Here is a 12,572-nt window from a genome sequence, read left to right as displayed (position 1 = left end):
GGGGGGAAAAAAAAAAATATCATATCAATTCCAAAATAGGATCAATAAAAACATTGTCTCGCCCCACAAAAAATAAGCCATCACAGAGCTTCATCACATGAAAAATAAAAACGTTATGTATCTCTGAAAATGGCGATGCAACACACAATTTTTCGTTCATATTTGATTTTTCCTTCACCATTAAAACGTAAAAGAAATGTGACTTGGTATCACTGTAATCGTACTGATAAGCACAATTAGGGTATGTTCACACGTTCAGGATTTCCATCCTTTTTTTTTCAGGACAGTTTTTTTAAAAAACTGCAGCTCTTGGCAGAAAACGCAGGTCCTTTTTTTGTCCTTTTTTGATGCGTTTTTGATGCGTTTTTTTATCCTTTTTTTACTGTGTGTTTCCTAGGAAGCTTTTTTGGGCTAAAATGGCTGAAAATACCCTAACCCTACCCCTAACCCTACCCCTAACCCTACCCCTACCCCTAACCCTACCCCTAACCCTACCCCTAACCCTACCCCTAACCCTACCCCTAACCCTACCCCTAACCCTAACCCTACCCCTAACCCTACCCCTAACCCTAACCCTATTCTAACCTTAGTGAAAAAAAAAAAAAAAAATTCTTAATTTTTTTTATTGTCCCTACCAATGGGGGTGACAAAGTGGGGGGGGTGTCATTTACTATTTTTTTATTTTGATCACTGAGATAGGTTATATCTCAGTGATCAAAATGCACTTTGGAGCGAATCTGCCGGCCGGCAGATTCGGCGGGCGCACTGCGCATGCGCCCGCCATTTTGCAAGATGGCGGCGCCCAGGGAGAAGACGGCCGGACGGACACCGGGACGCCGGGTAAGTATAAGGGGGGGAGATTAGGGCACGGGGGGGGCATCGGAGCACTGGGGGGGGGCATCGGAGCACGGGGGGAGGGCATCGGAGCACGGGGGGGCGGGATCGGAGCACGGGGGGGCAGCCACACTCCGCCCACGCACTTCCGCCCGCTCCCCCGCACTTCCTGCTGCAGCGGTTCTGCACATCAAATCGCAGTAAAACCCGCAGATATATTTTTGATCTGCGGGTTTTACTGCGATTTTGACCTCACAATGGAGGTCTATGGGTGCAGAACCGCTGCGGTTCAGGAAGAAGAATTGACATGCTCCTTCTTTTTTCCGGGAGCTATTCAGCGCGGCTTTTTTTTTTACAATTTCCGGACCATGTGCACAGTGTGTCCTGTTTTCCATAGGGTACAGTGTACTGTACCCTGCATGGAAAACAGCTGCGGAACCGCAGCGGCAAAACCGCCGCGGTTCCGCGGTAAAAAACGCACTGTGTGAACATGGCCTTATAGTGCAAAGTCGTTTTTACCATACAATGTACAACACAAAAACAATGTCAGAATTGCAGGGGAGGGGAGGTGGTTTCAAAATTTAACCTCCCTTGGAATTTTTTCCCGTTCTCTGGTCCACTAGGTGGTAGAGTGAATGGTGTCATTCAAAAGTACAACTACTGCAAAAAAAAACAACCCGCAATACGGCTATGAGGACAGAAAAATAAAAAAACTATGGGTTTGGGAAGAATGGGAGGAAAAAACAAATTGAAATTTGCTGTGTGGGAAGGGGTTACTTACTAGAATATCTAATGGGCTGTCTAGATAATACAGACATGTTGGGGTCTTTAAAACAAAAAGACCCTCTTTGTTGTATTTATTGCCTGCTCTAACTGAGGGTCCTAAACGAAAACCAATCCCTAATTGATACAGTGCAATTAAAAATGATGGCAAACATTCATTTATTTTTAAAGCGGTTATCGCACTAGTAAAATATACCGCCTGGTGTACAGAAAAGATACTGCAGGGGTCTGGTTGTTACTGTAATCATTCTTCTAAATCTTTCGTTAGCAATGGTACACATGGTAAGAGCAGCCAGGACTCGCCATGTTCCATGCTTGCTCCTCGGTGTCCATCTTTTGCACTGCTCACTCTCATTACATTCTACACTAGATGAAAAGCCTTCATATTACGGCTGGTCCTTGCTGCGATAGAGAATGACAGGCTTGTAATAAGAGAATGATTCGCTATCTGCAGGCTGCTGATAGGTGCCAGTGACTGCCAGGCTCTCCATAGAGACAGAGGTGGTTTCATGCTGCTCCTGTCTGCTCACTTGCTGTATACTCTTTGCTCAGGGAGCGCTATGTTACCTACAGCAATAATGGCAGCAAACCTACATTTACTATACATGAAAATAAATGTCAGATCATGGGAAAGCAATGTAAGGACTCTATTTTAGAGACATTCCTTCATTTATATTTCTAGAGGTGCAGATTTAAGTACAATAAAAAAAAATCCTATGTAGTAATAAAATAAGTTATGTCACTAAGGTGTCAAATTTCTCAATTGTTTTATATAGCTTTTAACCAGTGTATAATTGAGTAAGAAGTATGTCTTCATCACTTCTTTAATCTGAGAATGACCTAATGTAGAGGAGACCATGATTCCATCACTTACTGGGTGCTTCATATACGATAAGATCTATCCGTTCTGTATGACCTCATTCACACTACTGATTGGCAGCTTCCTGTGTACACTGTGCGTAGGCAGAAACCTGCTCATCAGTGGTGGGGGCACGATTACACAAAGCAGGAGTACTAGTCCGCTGATAAAAAAAAAAAAAAACAGATTTTATTAAAACTATAAGCAGCCCAGTAGGTGACACATCACTGGAATCCGAGTCTCTGCCTCTACATCATGCCATGCTGATATCAGACTAAAAAGCAAAAACCAGATTCCCTTTAGTAGTTTGTGCATGGACTTAGTTAGGCCAGGAGCACATGCAATATATAATGTCCGCTATCCTATTACAAATAACCATCATGGGTAACTGTGTTTTTTTTTTTTTTTTCTTTTCCCAGTTTGACGTTGGCATTCCCTCGATGACTAGGTGTTGCAACCAGCATGACCGCTGCTACGACACATGCGGCAATCTGAAGAATGACTGTGATGAGCAGTTCCAGAGCTGCCTCTCTAAAATCTGCAGGGATGTCCAGAAAACACTGGGCATTTCTGAAAGTGTTCAAGGTGAGGGCAGTTGTACAAGGAGCAGTCAGTCTTCTGTCATCTAGTCTTTGTCAGTCCCATGGTTTTTGCTGTGTGATGGTTATGTATGGGGACATCTCATATAGGGTGGATTTGATTTAAATCTAACTGATTTAAATCACGATTTAAATCACTAGTCAGTAAGGCTTGATTTAAATCAGGGATTTAAATCAAAGTTTCTACCTAACTGAATTTGACTCCGCAGAGGTCCCAGCCTCTTCTTCACGGCAAAAATGTTACACATGAACAAAGTTGAGAAAAAGACCTTAATCCTATTGTTCTACAAACCTATGAATACAGAATCAACCCCTTCACTTCAGTGCCAAGTCCAAGAAGTTAGACAATATGTTTCTGATTGTTTGGAGTGGAATAGATCTGCACAACACAAGAAGAATGTGAATCTAAGTGTGAGGAGGAGGAAGGGCAAGCAGACAAGAAAATGAAAGTGAAACTTTGAGCACAATACTGCAGCATAGCCACAGACAGACAAGTCTGGATCTGTTTGTGTGTACGATCTGAGGTTTATTACATTCTTTCCTTATAATGGCAGCAGGCCGTAAAAGAGACCCAGTTTGGGAATATTTTAATGAAGCTCCTTCGCCTATCGGTAAGGCAGGCATGCGTGCAAAATGCAAACGATGCAACAAAGAGATGCAAGGCCTGGTGGCGCGAATGAGGCAACATCATGAGAAGTCATCTTCATCACCGCACTTCTCATGATGTTGCCTCATTCGCGCCACCAGGCCTTGCATCTCTTTGTTGCATCGTTTGCATTTTGCACGCATGCCTGCCTTACCGATAGGCGAAGGAGCTTCATTAAAATATTCCCAAACTGGGTCTCTTTCTCTAGTCACCTTCCACGACGGCATACGGAGGTTGCCTCTTTGCCCTAATGGGGAACAGGAAATGGAGAGGTTAAAAGGCCCTCCCACCTCCCTCTCACCAGTGTCTTTCCTGTTCCCCATGGGACAGGAGAGGTTTACTTCGTATGCAGTGGTGGCCGGTAACTACTGCTACGCCGGTGTCCTCTCCTCCACATGCCGCTGGCGACCCGGAAGTGATCGCGCGCGTCACTTCCGGTTCTTTCTGAGCGCCCTGGAGGCACTTCCGCCGGCGGTATCTCGTGCAGGACGGCGTCCTCCACCCTGGACCATGGAGGGGAGGAGGAATTTCAATCGCTGGGGCTGGGACATGCCATAGAGCATAAAACCTGCCAGAAGACGTCGCAGGTAAGACTATCCTATCATGGAGAGCAGTACCTGCCCTGCACTTGCAGAGCCCAGCGCTGCCCCTGCCACAGTAAGTGCCGCAGGGACAAGGGGTCCTTAGATAGTATTTGGGGGTATTACTATTAGCATGACTCTCTCTCCCCTCTCATTGCAGGGAGAAAAGTCTACCCCCAAAACTACTACAAAAAAGAAGTGTGCCATCTGTAACATTAAGCTGCCACCATCTTGGGAGAAAAAAACTCTGCAAGACCTGTACTGACAAGATTGTCAGGGCAGAGCAACCTTCTTTATTAGAAGAAATACGTTCCTTGGTCAAACAAGAGGTGCAATCCTCCCTAGCGGCCTTTACCCCCCACCCCCTCAGCCACCCTCCCCAGCTAAAAAAAGGAAAATCCAGGAGGAGGATTCTGAATCTGAATCAGACCTCTCCTATGCCTCATCCTCGGGTAGACGGGAGGAACCTACGTCCCCTATAACCTCTGAAGTTCGGAAGTATCTTTTCTCTTCAGAATGGGTTGAGGATTTAGTAGCTGCTGTACGCAGTACTATGGGGCTGGAGGAAGAGCCAGAACCACAGTCCATACAGGACCAGATGTTTGGCGGTATATCCAAGGGTAAACGGGTGGGGTTCCCGATCCACTCAAATATATCTGATATGATCGATCAGGAGTGGGAACTTCCTGAAAAACGTCTCAGTACTCCATCCGAGATGAAACATAGATTCCCCTTAGAAGGAGATCTGACTAAATGGGATGTTCCGAAAGTTGATTCACAGGTGGCAAGAGTGGCTAAAAGAACGGCTCTTCCATTCGAAGACTCGTCTCAATTGAAAGACCCGATGGACAGAAAAATTGAAAGTCTGTTAAAAAAAATTGTGGGAAACCTCCTCGGTAGCCCTCAAAGCCAACATTGCTTCAACCTGCGTGGCTAGAGCACTTTTTCGTTGGTTAGGTGAACTAGAATCCCACATATCCCAGGGTACATCTAGAGCTGAATTGTTGGAATCACTACCCAGTCTCCTTAGAGCCACGGGTTTCCTAGCAGACTCTTCTATGGAAACCATCAGAATTGCTGCCAGGTCATTAGTACAGACCAATTCGACTAGAAGGGCGCTTTGGTTAAAAATGTGGTCTGGTGATATCACTTCCAAGGCCAAATTATGCGCCATACCATTTAAAGGTAATTATGTCTTCGGACCTTCCCTGGATGACATCTTGGAGAAGGCAACCGATAAAAAGAGAGCCCTCCCAGAGCAAAAAACTCCCAAAAAGAAGTTTTTTCGTCCCTTTCAGGGCCAAACCTCTCAGAGAGGGAAAGGCAAGTCTGGGAGGTGGAGTTACCCGAAGGGAGGCGGGAGAAACATCCTTATCCCTCAGCAACAGCAGCAGCAGTCGCAACAAGAGAAGCGGTGACTTCGACCCGGTGGGGGGGAGACTTTCGGAATTTATTCCCCAGTGGCAAAAAATCACCAATTGCTCCTGGGTCCTCAAAGTCATCGAAGAGGGTCTTCTAATAGAACTCATCTCTTCTCCCCCACGAGGTCTAAAAATCACCTCCCTTCCCTCCGTGAAAGACCAGTCCACTCTAGAGTCGGGTCTCAGGACCCTAAAGATGTCAAATGTGATATCCCAGGTTCCGGAATCAGAGAGGGATCGGGGACACTACTCTCGTCTATTTCTGGTTCCCAAACCATCGGGCAAGTCCCGTATTATTATAAATCTGAAGGGCCTCAACCGGCATGTCAAATACCGAAAATTCAAGATGGAATCAGTGAAAAATGCGATTCCCTTGATAAGCCCGCACTCCTACATGGCCACTATCGATTTGAAAGATGCTTACTTTCACATCCCCATTCATCAGAGACATCGCCAATATCTCAAGTTTGCAGTGCAGAAGGGACGTCTGATAGAGCACTATCAGTTCAACGTCCTTCCGTTTGGGATCTCCTCTGCTCCAAGAGTTTTTTCCAAAGTAATGGGGGAAGTAGTCTCCTTCATCCGGAGGCAAGGCGTCTGTATAGTGCCATACCTAGACGACCTTTTATTAGTGGCTCCCACCAAACAATCTCTGGAGTCTCATGTATCAAAGACGCTCGATATTCTGACATCTCTGGGATGGGTGCCGAATGTAGAAAAATCTCACCTACGACCCTCCAAATGCAGAAAATTCCTGGGAGTTCTTCTGGACTCTGCAAGACAAATGTCCTTCCTCCCATTGGAACATCGTCTGGCTCTATCATCAAAAGTCAAGATGTTCAGAGACACCAGATCCCCTACAATCAGAGAAGGCATGTCTCTACTAGGATCGATGACAGCTTGCATCCAATCGGTACCCTGGGTTCAAAAAACAACAACCTGAAGAACATATCTGCCAGAATATGTTCCTGGGCAGAAAGACATCTGTTATCCCTGACAGCAGTTCACCTGAAAGGCTCATCCAACACTCAGGCGGATTATCTAAGCCGTCAGGACATACACCCTGGGTAATGGTGTTTGAGCAACCAAAGTTTCGAGATGCTGGTGGACAAATGGGGTCTTCCAGAAATCGACCTCTTTGCATCCCGGCAAAATGCGAAAGTCGAAGCCTTCTTCTCCCTAAACCCCAGAGACGGCTCCAGAGGAGTGGATGCATTGGCCCAGGAATGGAATTTTCGACTGGCATATGCGTTTCCACCAATTCCGATATTGGTAAAGGTCTTGCAGAAGGTTCGGGAAGAACGAACACCAACTATATTGGTAGCCCCATTGTGGCCAAAGAGGAGTTGGTACAACCTGATTGTGGATTTACAGGTGGATGGGCCATTCCAGTTTCCGATGGAAGAAAACCTTCTTTCTCAAGGACCAATACATCTCCTAGACGTCCACAAATGGAATCTGGCGGCATGGCTACTGAAGCCCAGGTGTTGAGAGCCAAAGGACTATCAGAAGCAGTGGTTTCCACACTTCAAAAATCAAGGAAACCGGTGACCATTGCTATATATAATAAAATCTGGAAGAAATTCTCATCCTTTTGTCTCCCCAAAGTACCAGATCCCCTTAATCCAAATCTGTCGCAAATTCTAGATTTTTTGCAAAAAGGCCTAGAAATAGGCCTCAGGCCGAGTACCCTAAAAGTCCAAGTTTCCGCACTCAGTTCAATATTTGACCAGGATCTGGCAAATCATCGCTGGATTAAGAGGTTCATGATATCAGCCTCTAGGATGAATCCTAAAAAACAAATAACAGTACCTTTATGGGACCTGAATCTGGTATTACAAGGACTTACAGGTGCACCCTTTGAACCATTATCCTCCTGCTCGCAGAAAAATCTGATTTATAAAACAATTTTTCTAGTGGCCATTACCTCAGCAAGGAGGGTAGGAGAATTACAGGCTCTCTCAATGAGAGAACCATACTTGTCTATCCGTGATGACTCTATAATACTACGCCTTGACCCCTCTTTTCTTCCAAAGGTCGTATCAGATTTCCACCGCTCTCAGGAAATCATTTTACCTTCTTTTTGCCAGAATCCAACAAATCCAAAAGAAGAGAAATTTCATACTCTGGATGTCAGACGCATTGTATTATTTTACCTAGAGCAGACCAGCTCTTACAGAATTGACCAGAATCTGTTTGTCCATCCATCAGGACAAAATAGAGGAAAGAAAGTAGCAAAAAGCACTATTGCCAACTGGATAAAGAAAGCGATAGCAGAAGCATATCTCGCTCAAGATAAAACTCCTCCAGTAGGAATCAAGGCTCATTCGACTAGATCAACCTCAGTCTCTTGGGCAGAAAAAGCAGGTGCATCAACAGAGCAAATCTGCAGGGCAGCCACGTGGTCTTCGTTGCATACTTTCTCCAGACATTACAGACTAGACGTAATGTCCAACAAGGATTTAGTCTTCGGCCGGAAAGTACTCCAGACCGTTGTCCCTCCCTAGCGCCAAAATTAGTTGGTATTCCTCCGTATGCCGTCGTGGAAGGTGACTAGAGAAAATAGAATTATTCTTACCGTTAATTCGGTTTCTAGGAACCTTCCACGACGGCGCTAGTTCCCTCCCTATATACTCCTGGATTAAAATCTGGGATTTAAGGTAAACCGGTGCTATGGTTTTCAGTTATAAGTCACTGGTGAGAGGGAGGTGGGAGGGCCTTTTAACCTCTCCATTTCCTGTTCCCCATTAGGGCAAAGAGGCCATCCTCCGTATGCCGTCGTGGAAGGTTCCTAGAAACCGAATTAACGGTAAGAATAATTCTATTTTTACGGCCTGCTGCCATTATAAGGAAAGAATGTAATAAACCTCAGATCGTACACACAAACAGATCCAGACTTGTCTGTCTGTGGCTATGCTGCAGTATTGTGCTCAAAGTTTCACTTTCATTTTCTTGTCTGCTTGCCCTTCCTCCTCCTCACACTTAGATTCACATTCTTCTTGTGTTGTGCAGATCTATTCCACTCCAAACAATCAGAAACATATTGTCTAACTTCTTGGACTTGGCACTGAAGTGAAGGGGTTGATTCTGTATTCATAGGTTTGTAGAACAATAGGATTAAGGTCTTTTCTCCTTCGCCTCATTGGGGGACACAGACCGTGGGTGTATGCTGCTGCCAATAGGAGGCTGACACTAAGTGATACAAAAAAAGTTAGCTCCTCCCCTGCAGTATACACCCCCCTGCTGGCTCTCAGCTAACCAGTTCTTGCTTAGTGTCTGTAGGAGGCACATGGGTCTGTTTCAGACCCCAACGTTTTTGTTTTTTTCTTCTGGTGGTCTTAAAGGTGCATGACCAGTATTCTCTGGTCTTAAAGGTGCATGACCAGTATTCTCTGGTCTTAAAGGTGCATGACCAAGTATTCTTTGGTCTTAAAGGTGCATGACCAGTATTCTCTGGTATTAAAGGTGCATGACCAGTATTCTCTGGTCTTAAAGGTGCATGACCAGTATTCTCTGGTCTTAAAGGTGCATGACCAGTATTCTCTGGTCTTAAAGGTGCATGACCAGTATTCTCTGGTCTTAAAGGTGCATGACCAGTATTCTCTGGTCTTAAAGGTGCATGACCAGTATTCTCTGGTCTTAAAGGTGCATGACCAGTATTCTCTGGTCTTAAAGGTGCATGACCAGTATTCTCTGGTCTTAAAGGTGCAGGACCAGTATTCCCTGGTCTTAAAGGTGCAGGACCAGTATTCCCTGGTCTTAAAGGTGCATGACCAGTATTCTCTGGTCTTAAAGGCGCATGACCAGTATTCTCTGGTCTTAAAGGCGCATGACCAGTATTCTCTGGTCTTAAAGGCGCATGACCAGTATTCTCTGGTCTTAAAGGCGCATGACCAGTATTCTCTGGTCTTAAAGGCGCATGACCAGTATTCTCCGGTCTTAAAGGCGCATGACCAGTATTCTCCGGTCTTAAAGGCGCATGACCAGTATTCTCCGGTCTTAAAGGCGCATGGCCAGTATTCCCCAATCTTAAAGGCGCATGACCAGTATTCCCCGGTCTTAAAGGCGCATGACCAATATTCTCTGTTCTTAAAGGCGCATGACCAGTATTCCCTGGTCATGGTAGATGTCATGTTTCTCTTGCACTCTAGAGGCGTGCTCGTCCTGCCCTGTTTGGTCTGTCTAGCCACCCTTCCAGGACTACGCTGAGTCGTCTATATCTCTTGCGATACCTTCTCTCCTGGGCTGGCAGCTACACTTAGACAAGTTCTCCTCATTTCCAGCCCAGCAGATATCCTTTTTGAGGATGATCCTGCACACTTCTAGAAGGATGGTAATTCTTCCTCGAGACAAGGTCATGGCCCTTCAACAGGGAGCTCGCGCAAGGAGAGTTCTGAGGACTTGATTACTCACCCCCTCATTTCATTCGATTTGCTAAGAGAGTTCTGAGGAAGAATGGTGACGACAATGGAAGCGGTTTCCTTCGCTCCGCTCGTTTTCAGCAAGTCAAACAGACTTTCAGACAATAGTCTCTGAGCTCCTTCTTCATCCAGGGCCTTTCTCCCGGTTCAATGGTTATTAGTAACTACCAATGCCAGTCTTCTTCTCCCCATCATTGTTCTGGAGATCCGAACGGTAGTTTTACAGCAGGTCCACTGCCTTCTGGCGGGTCACCCTATCCGAATTCAATTGGATAATGCCACGGCGGTGCCTTACGTCAGTCATCTAGCAGGTACCCACGGTCAGGCGCCATAACGGAGGTACCTCTCTTTCTCTGATGGGCCGAAGTCTATTATTCAGTGATCTCGGCAGTATATATCCCAGAAGTAGAACTCTGAACGGCAAACAAATTCAGCCGTCAGGGTTCCACCTCAAGTCAGTGGGAACTTCACCCCGAAGTCTTCCATCAGATCTGTCCTTACTGGAGCTCTCCAGTTGTAGGTGGGATGACATCCAGACTGAAGGCCAATGTACTCAAGTTCGTGGTTCGGCCTCGAGATCCAAGAGCCATCGCTCTCCATGCTCTGGTTCTGCCGTGGTACCAGTTTCCATAACTCCCCTTCCACTGCTTCCGAAAGCCTTTCGGAAGCAGAAAGGGGCCCCAGTGATCCTCAGAGATCCGCACTGACCACGTCCGTTTTTTGTTTGCGGAGCTAGTATCTTCTCGCCTTATCGCAGCACAACTGCAAGTAGGGACTTTCTCACAGTGAGTTTTCACACGTAGTTCTTCCCTATCGCATACCGTTAGATCATTGGGACCTTATTATTCCTAGGAGCCTTACAGTAGGCTCCTTTTTCATCCGGGCAGACTTTACTATCAGGGAAAGTCGTCCCGTTCTCCTCTGCGATATTCTCACTCTGACGAGTCTTCGGAGCTAGCTTCTCTGCTCTTTCAGACTTTTTTCCCTTATTACCTTCGAGGCAAGGTTGTCCTCAGGCCATCTCCATCCCTTGTTACCAAGGTGGTACTGTATTACCACTGTTATGAGGGCTTAGTTCTTCCCTCATCTCTTTTGGCTCCAGTCCACAAAATGGAATAAGATCCCTCATATTCTGGACGAAGTGAGTGCTCTGAGTAGGTACGTCTTGACAACGGCGTCCTTCTGAAGGTTGGATGTTTTATTTAGGCTTCCTGACGGTAGAGGAAAGCTTCCTGACATTTTCAGGAAGGGTTTAGCCGTTTCATCGACCATGATAACATGGTGAATTCTTTTCACCATCCAGGAGTCCTTCGGTGCTAGATGTCAGCGTATCTCCCTGTCTATCAAGTGTCCTAGGCACCAGGCGTCTGCAAGGCACGCCTGCAAGCTTGCGGATTCGTCCAGTCCGCATGCATTCTTGAAGCACTATAATTCCCACACTTCCACAGATGTGAGTCTGGGCAGGCGGACTCTGCAGGCCGCGGTGGCGCACTTGTAAGTAGCGGTTACACAGGGCCTGATCTATTGTTGTCCCCACCCAGGGACTGCTTTGGGACATCCCACGGTCTGTGTCCCCCAATGAGGCGAAGGAGAAATAGGGATTTTTGTGTACTCGCCGTAAAATCCTTTTCTCCGAGCCATTCATTGGGGGACACAGCTCCCACCCTGTTATTAGCTTATGCTTGTTTTTTTTAGAATATGACATGCTATACGCTCATATATTGTTATTGATCTCCTACTGCTTTTGCACCGAACTGGTTAGCTGAGAGCCAGCAGGAGGGTATATACTGCAGGGGAGGAGCTAACTTTTTTTGTATCACTTAGTGTCAGCCTCCTATTGGCAGCAGCATACACCCACGGTCTGTGTCCCCCAATGAATGGCTCGGAGAAGAGGATTTTACGGTGAGTACACAAAAATCCCTATTTTCTCAACTCTGTTCATGTTGTAACATTTTTGCCGTGAAGAAGAGGCTGGGACCTCTGCGGAGTCAAATTCTGTTTTGAGAACTGCGTAAGTAAAGCGAGTGTCTGTGATAATATAGGAGAGAAACTGCCCACTAATCCTACAGAAACCTCTGGAAGAGCATGGCATTGTGAATGTTACACATATACAGCCTTTATTCTACTGAGTTAAACAACTCAGCTTTATCTCATGATGGAAGAACCTTTGGATGGTAAAATATTTTCCTCAAAAAGCAGTTTATTGAAAAAAATCCGATTTAAATAAAAAAAAATCCGATTTAAATAAAAAAAAAAATCCGATTTAAATTAAAAAAATCCGATTTTTTTTTTTTTTTTTTTTTTTTTTTAAAACATTGATTTTTATCCACCCTGATCTCATATAACCCAATTGTTTGTTTCCAGTGGTGACATCACTAGAGATGATAATAAGCGCTGTGATCCGGGGACCATAAGAGTAACTGCAACT

At 45.6% G+C, this 12,572-nt stretch overlaps 1 protein-coding gene across 1 annotated transcript in view; it reads left to right on the top strand.

Annotated features, from left to right (window-relative positions):
• PLA2G12A (phospholipase A2 group XIIA) overlaps positions 1–12,572 on the top strand; it is a 49,403-nt gene that overhangs the window by 31,354 nt on the left and 5,477 nt on the right. Inside the window, exon 3 of the mRNA XM_069743845.1 lies at positions 2,896–3,061. Coding sequence (XP_069599946.1) covers positions 2,896–3,061 — 166 coding nt within the window. The remainder of the gene's footprint in view (positions 1–2,895; positions 3,062–12,572) is intronic.

This window comes from Ranitomeya imitator, chromosome 1 (assembly GCF_032444005.1).
Source record: "Ranitomeya imitator isolate aRanImi1 chromosome 1, aRanImi1.pri, whole genome shotgun sequence".
In the NCBI taxonomy this organism is placed as follows: domain Eukaryota; kingdom Metazoa; phylum Chordata; class Amphibia; order Anura; family Dendrobatidae; genus Ranitomeya; species Ranitomeya imitator.
This window is presented reverse-complemented; position numbering and strand designations above follow the sequence as displayed.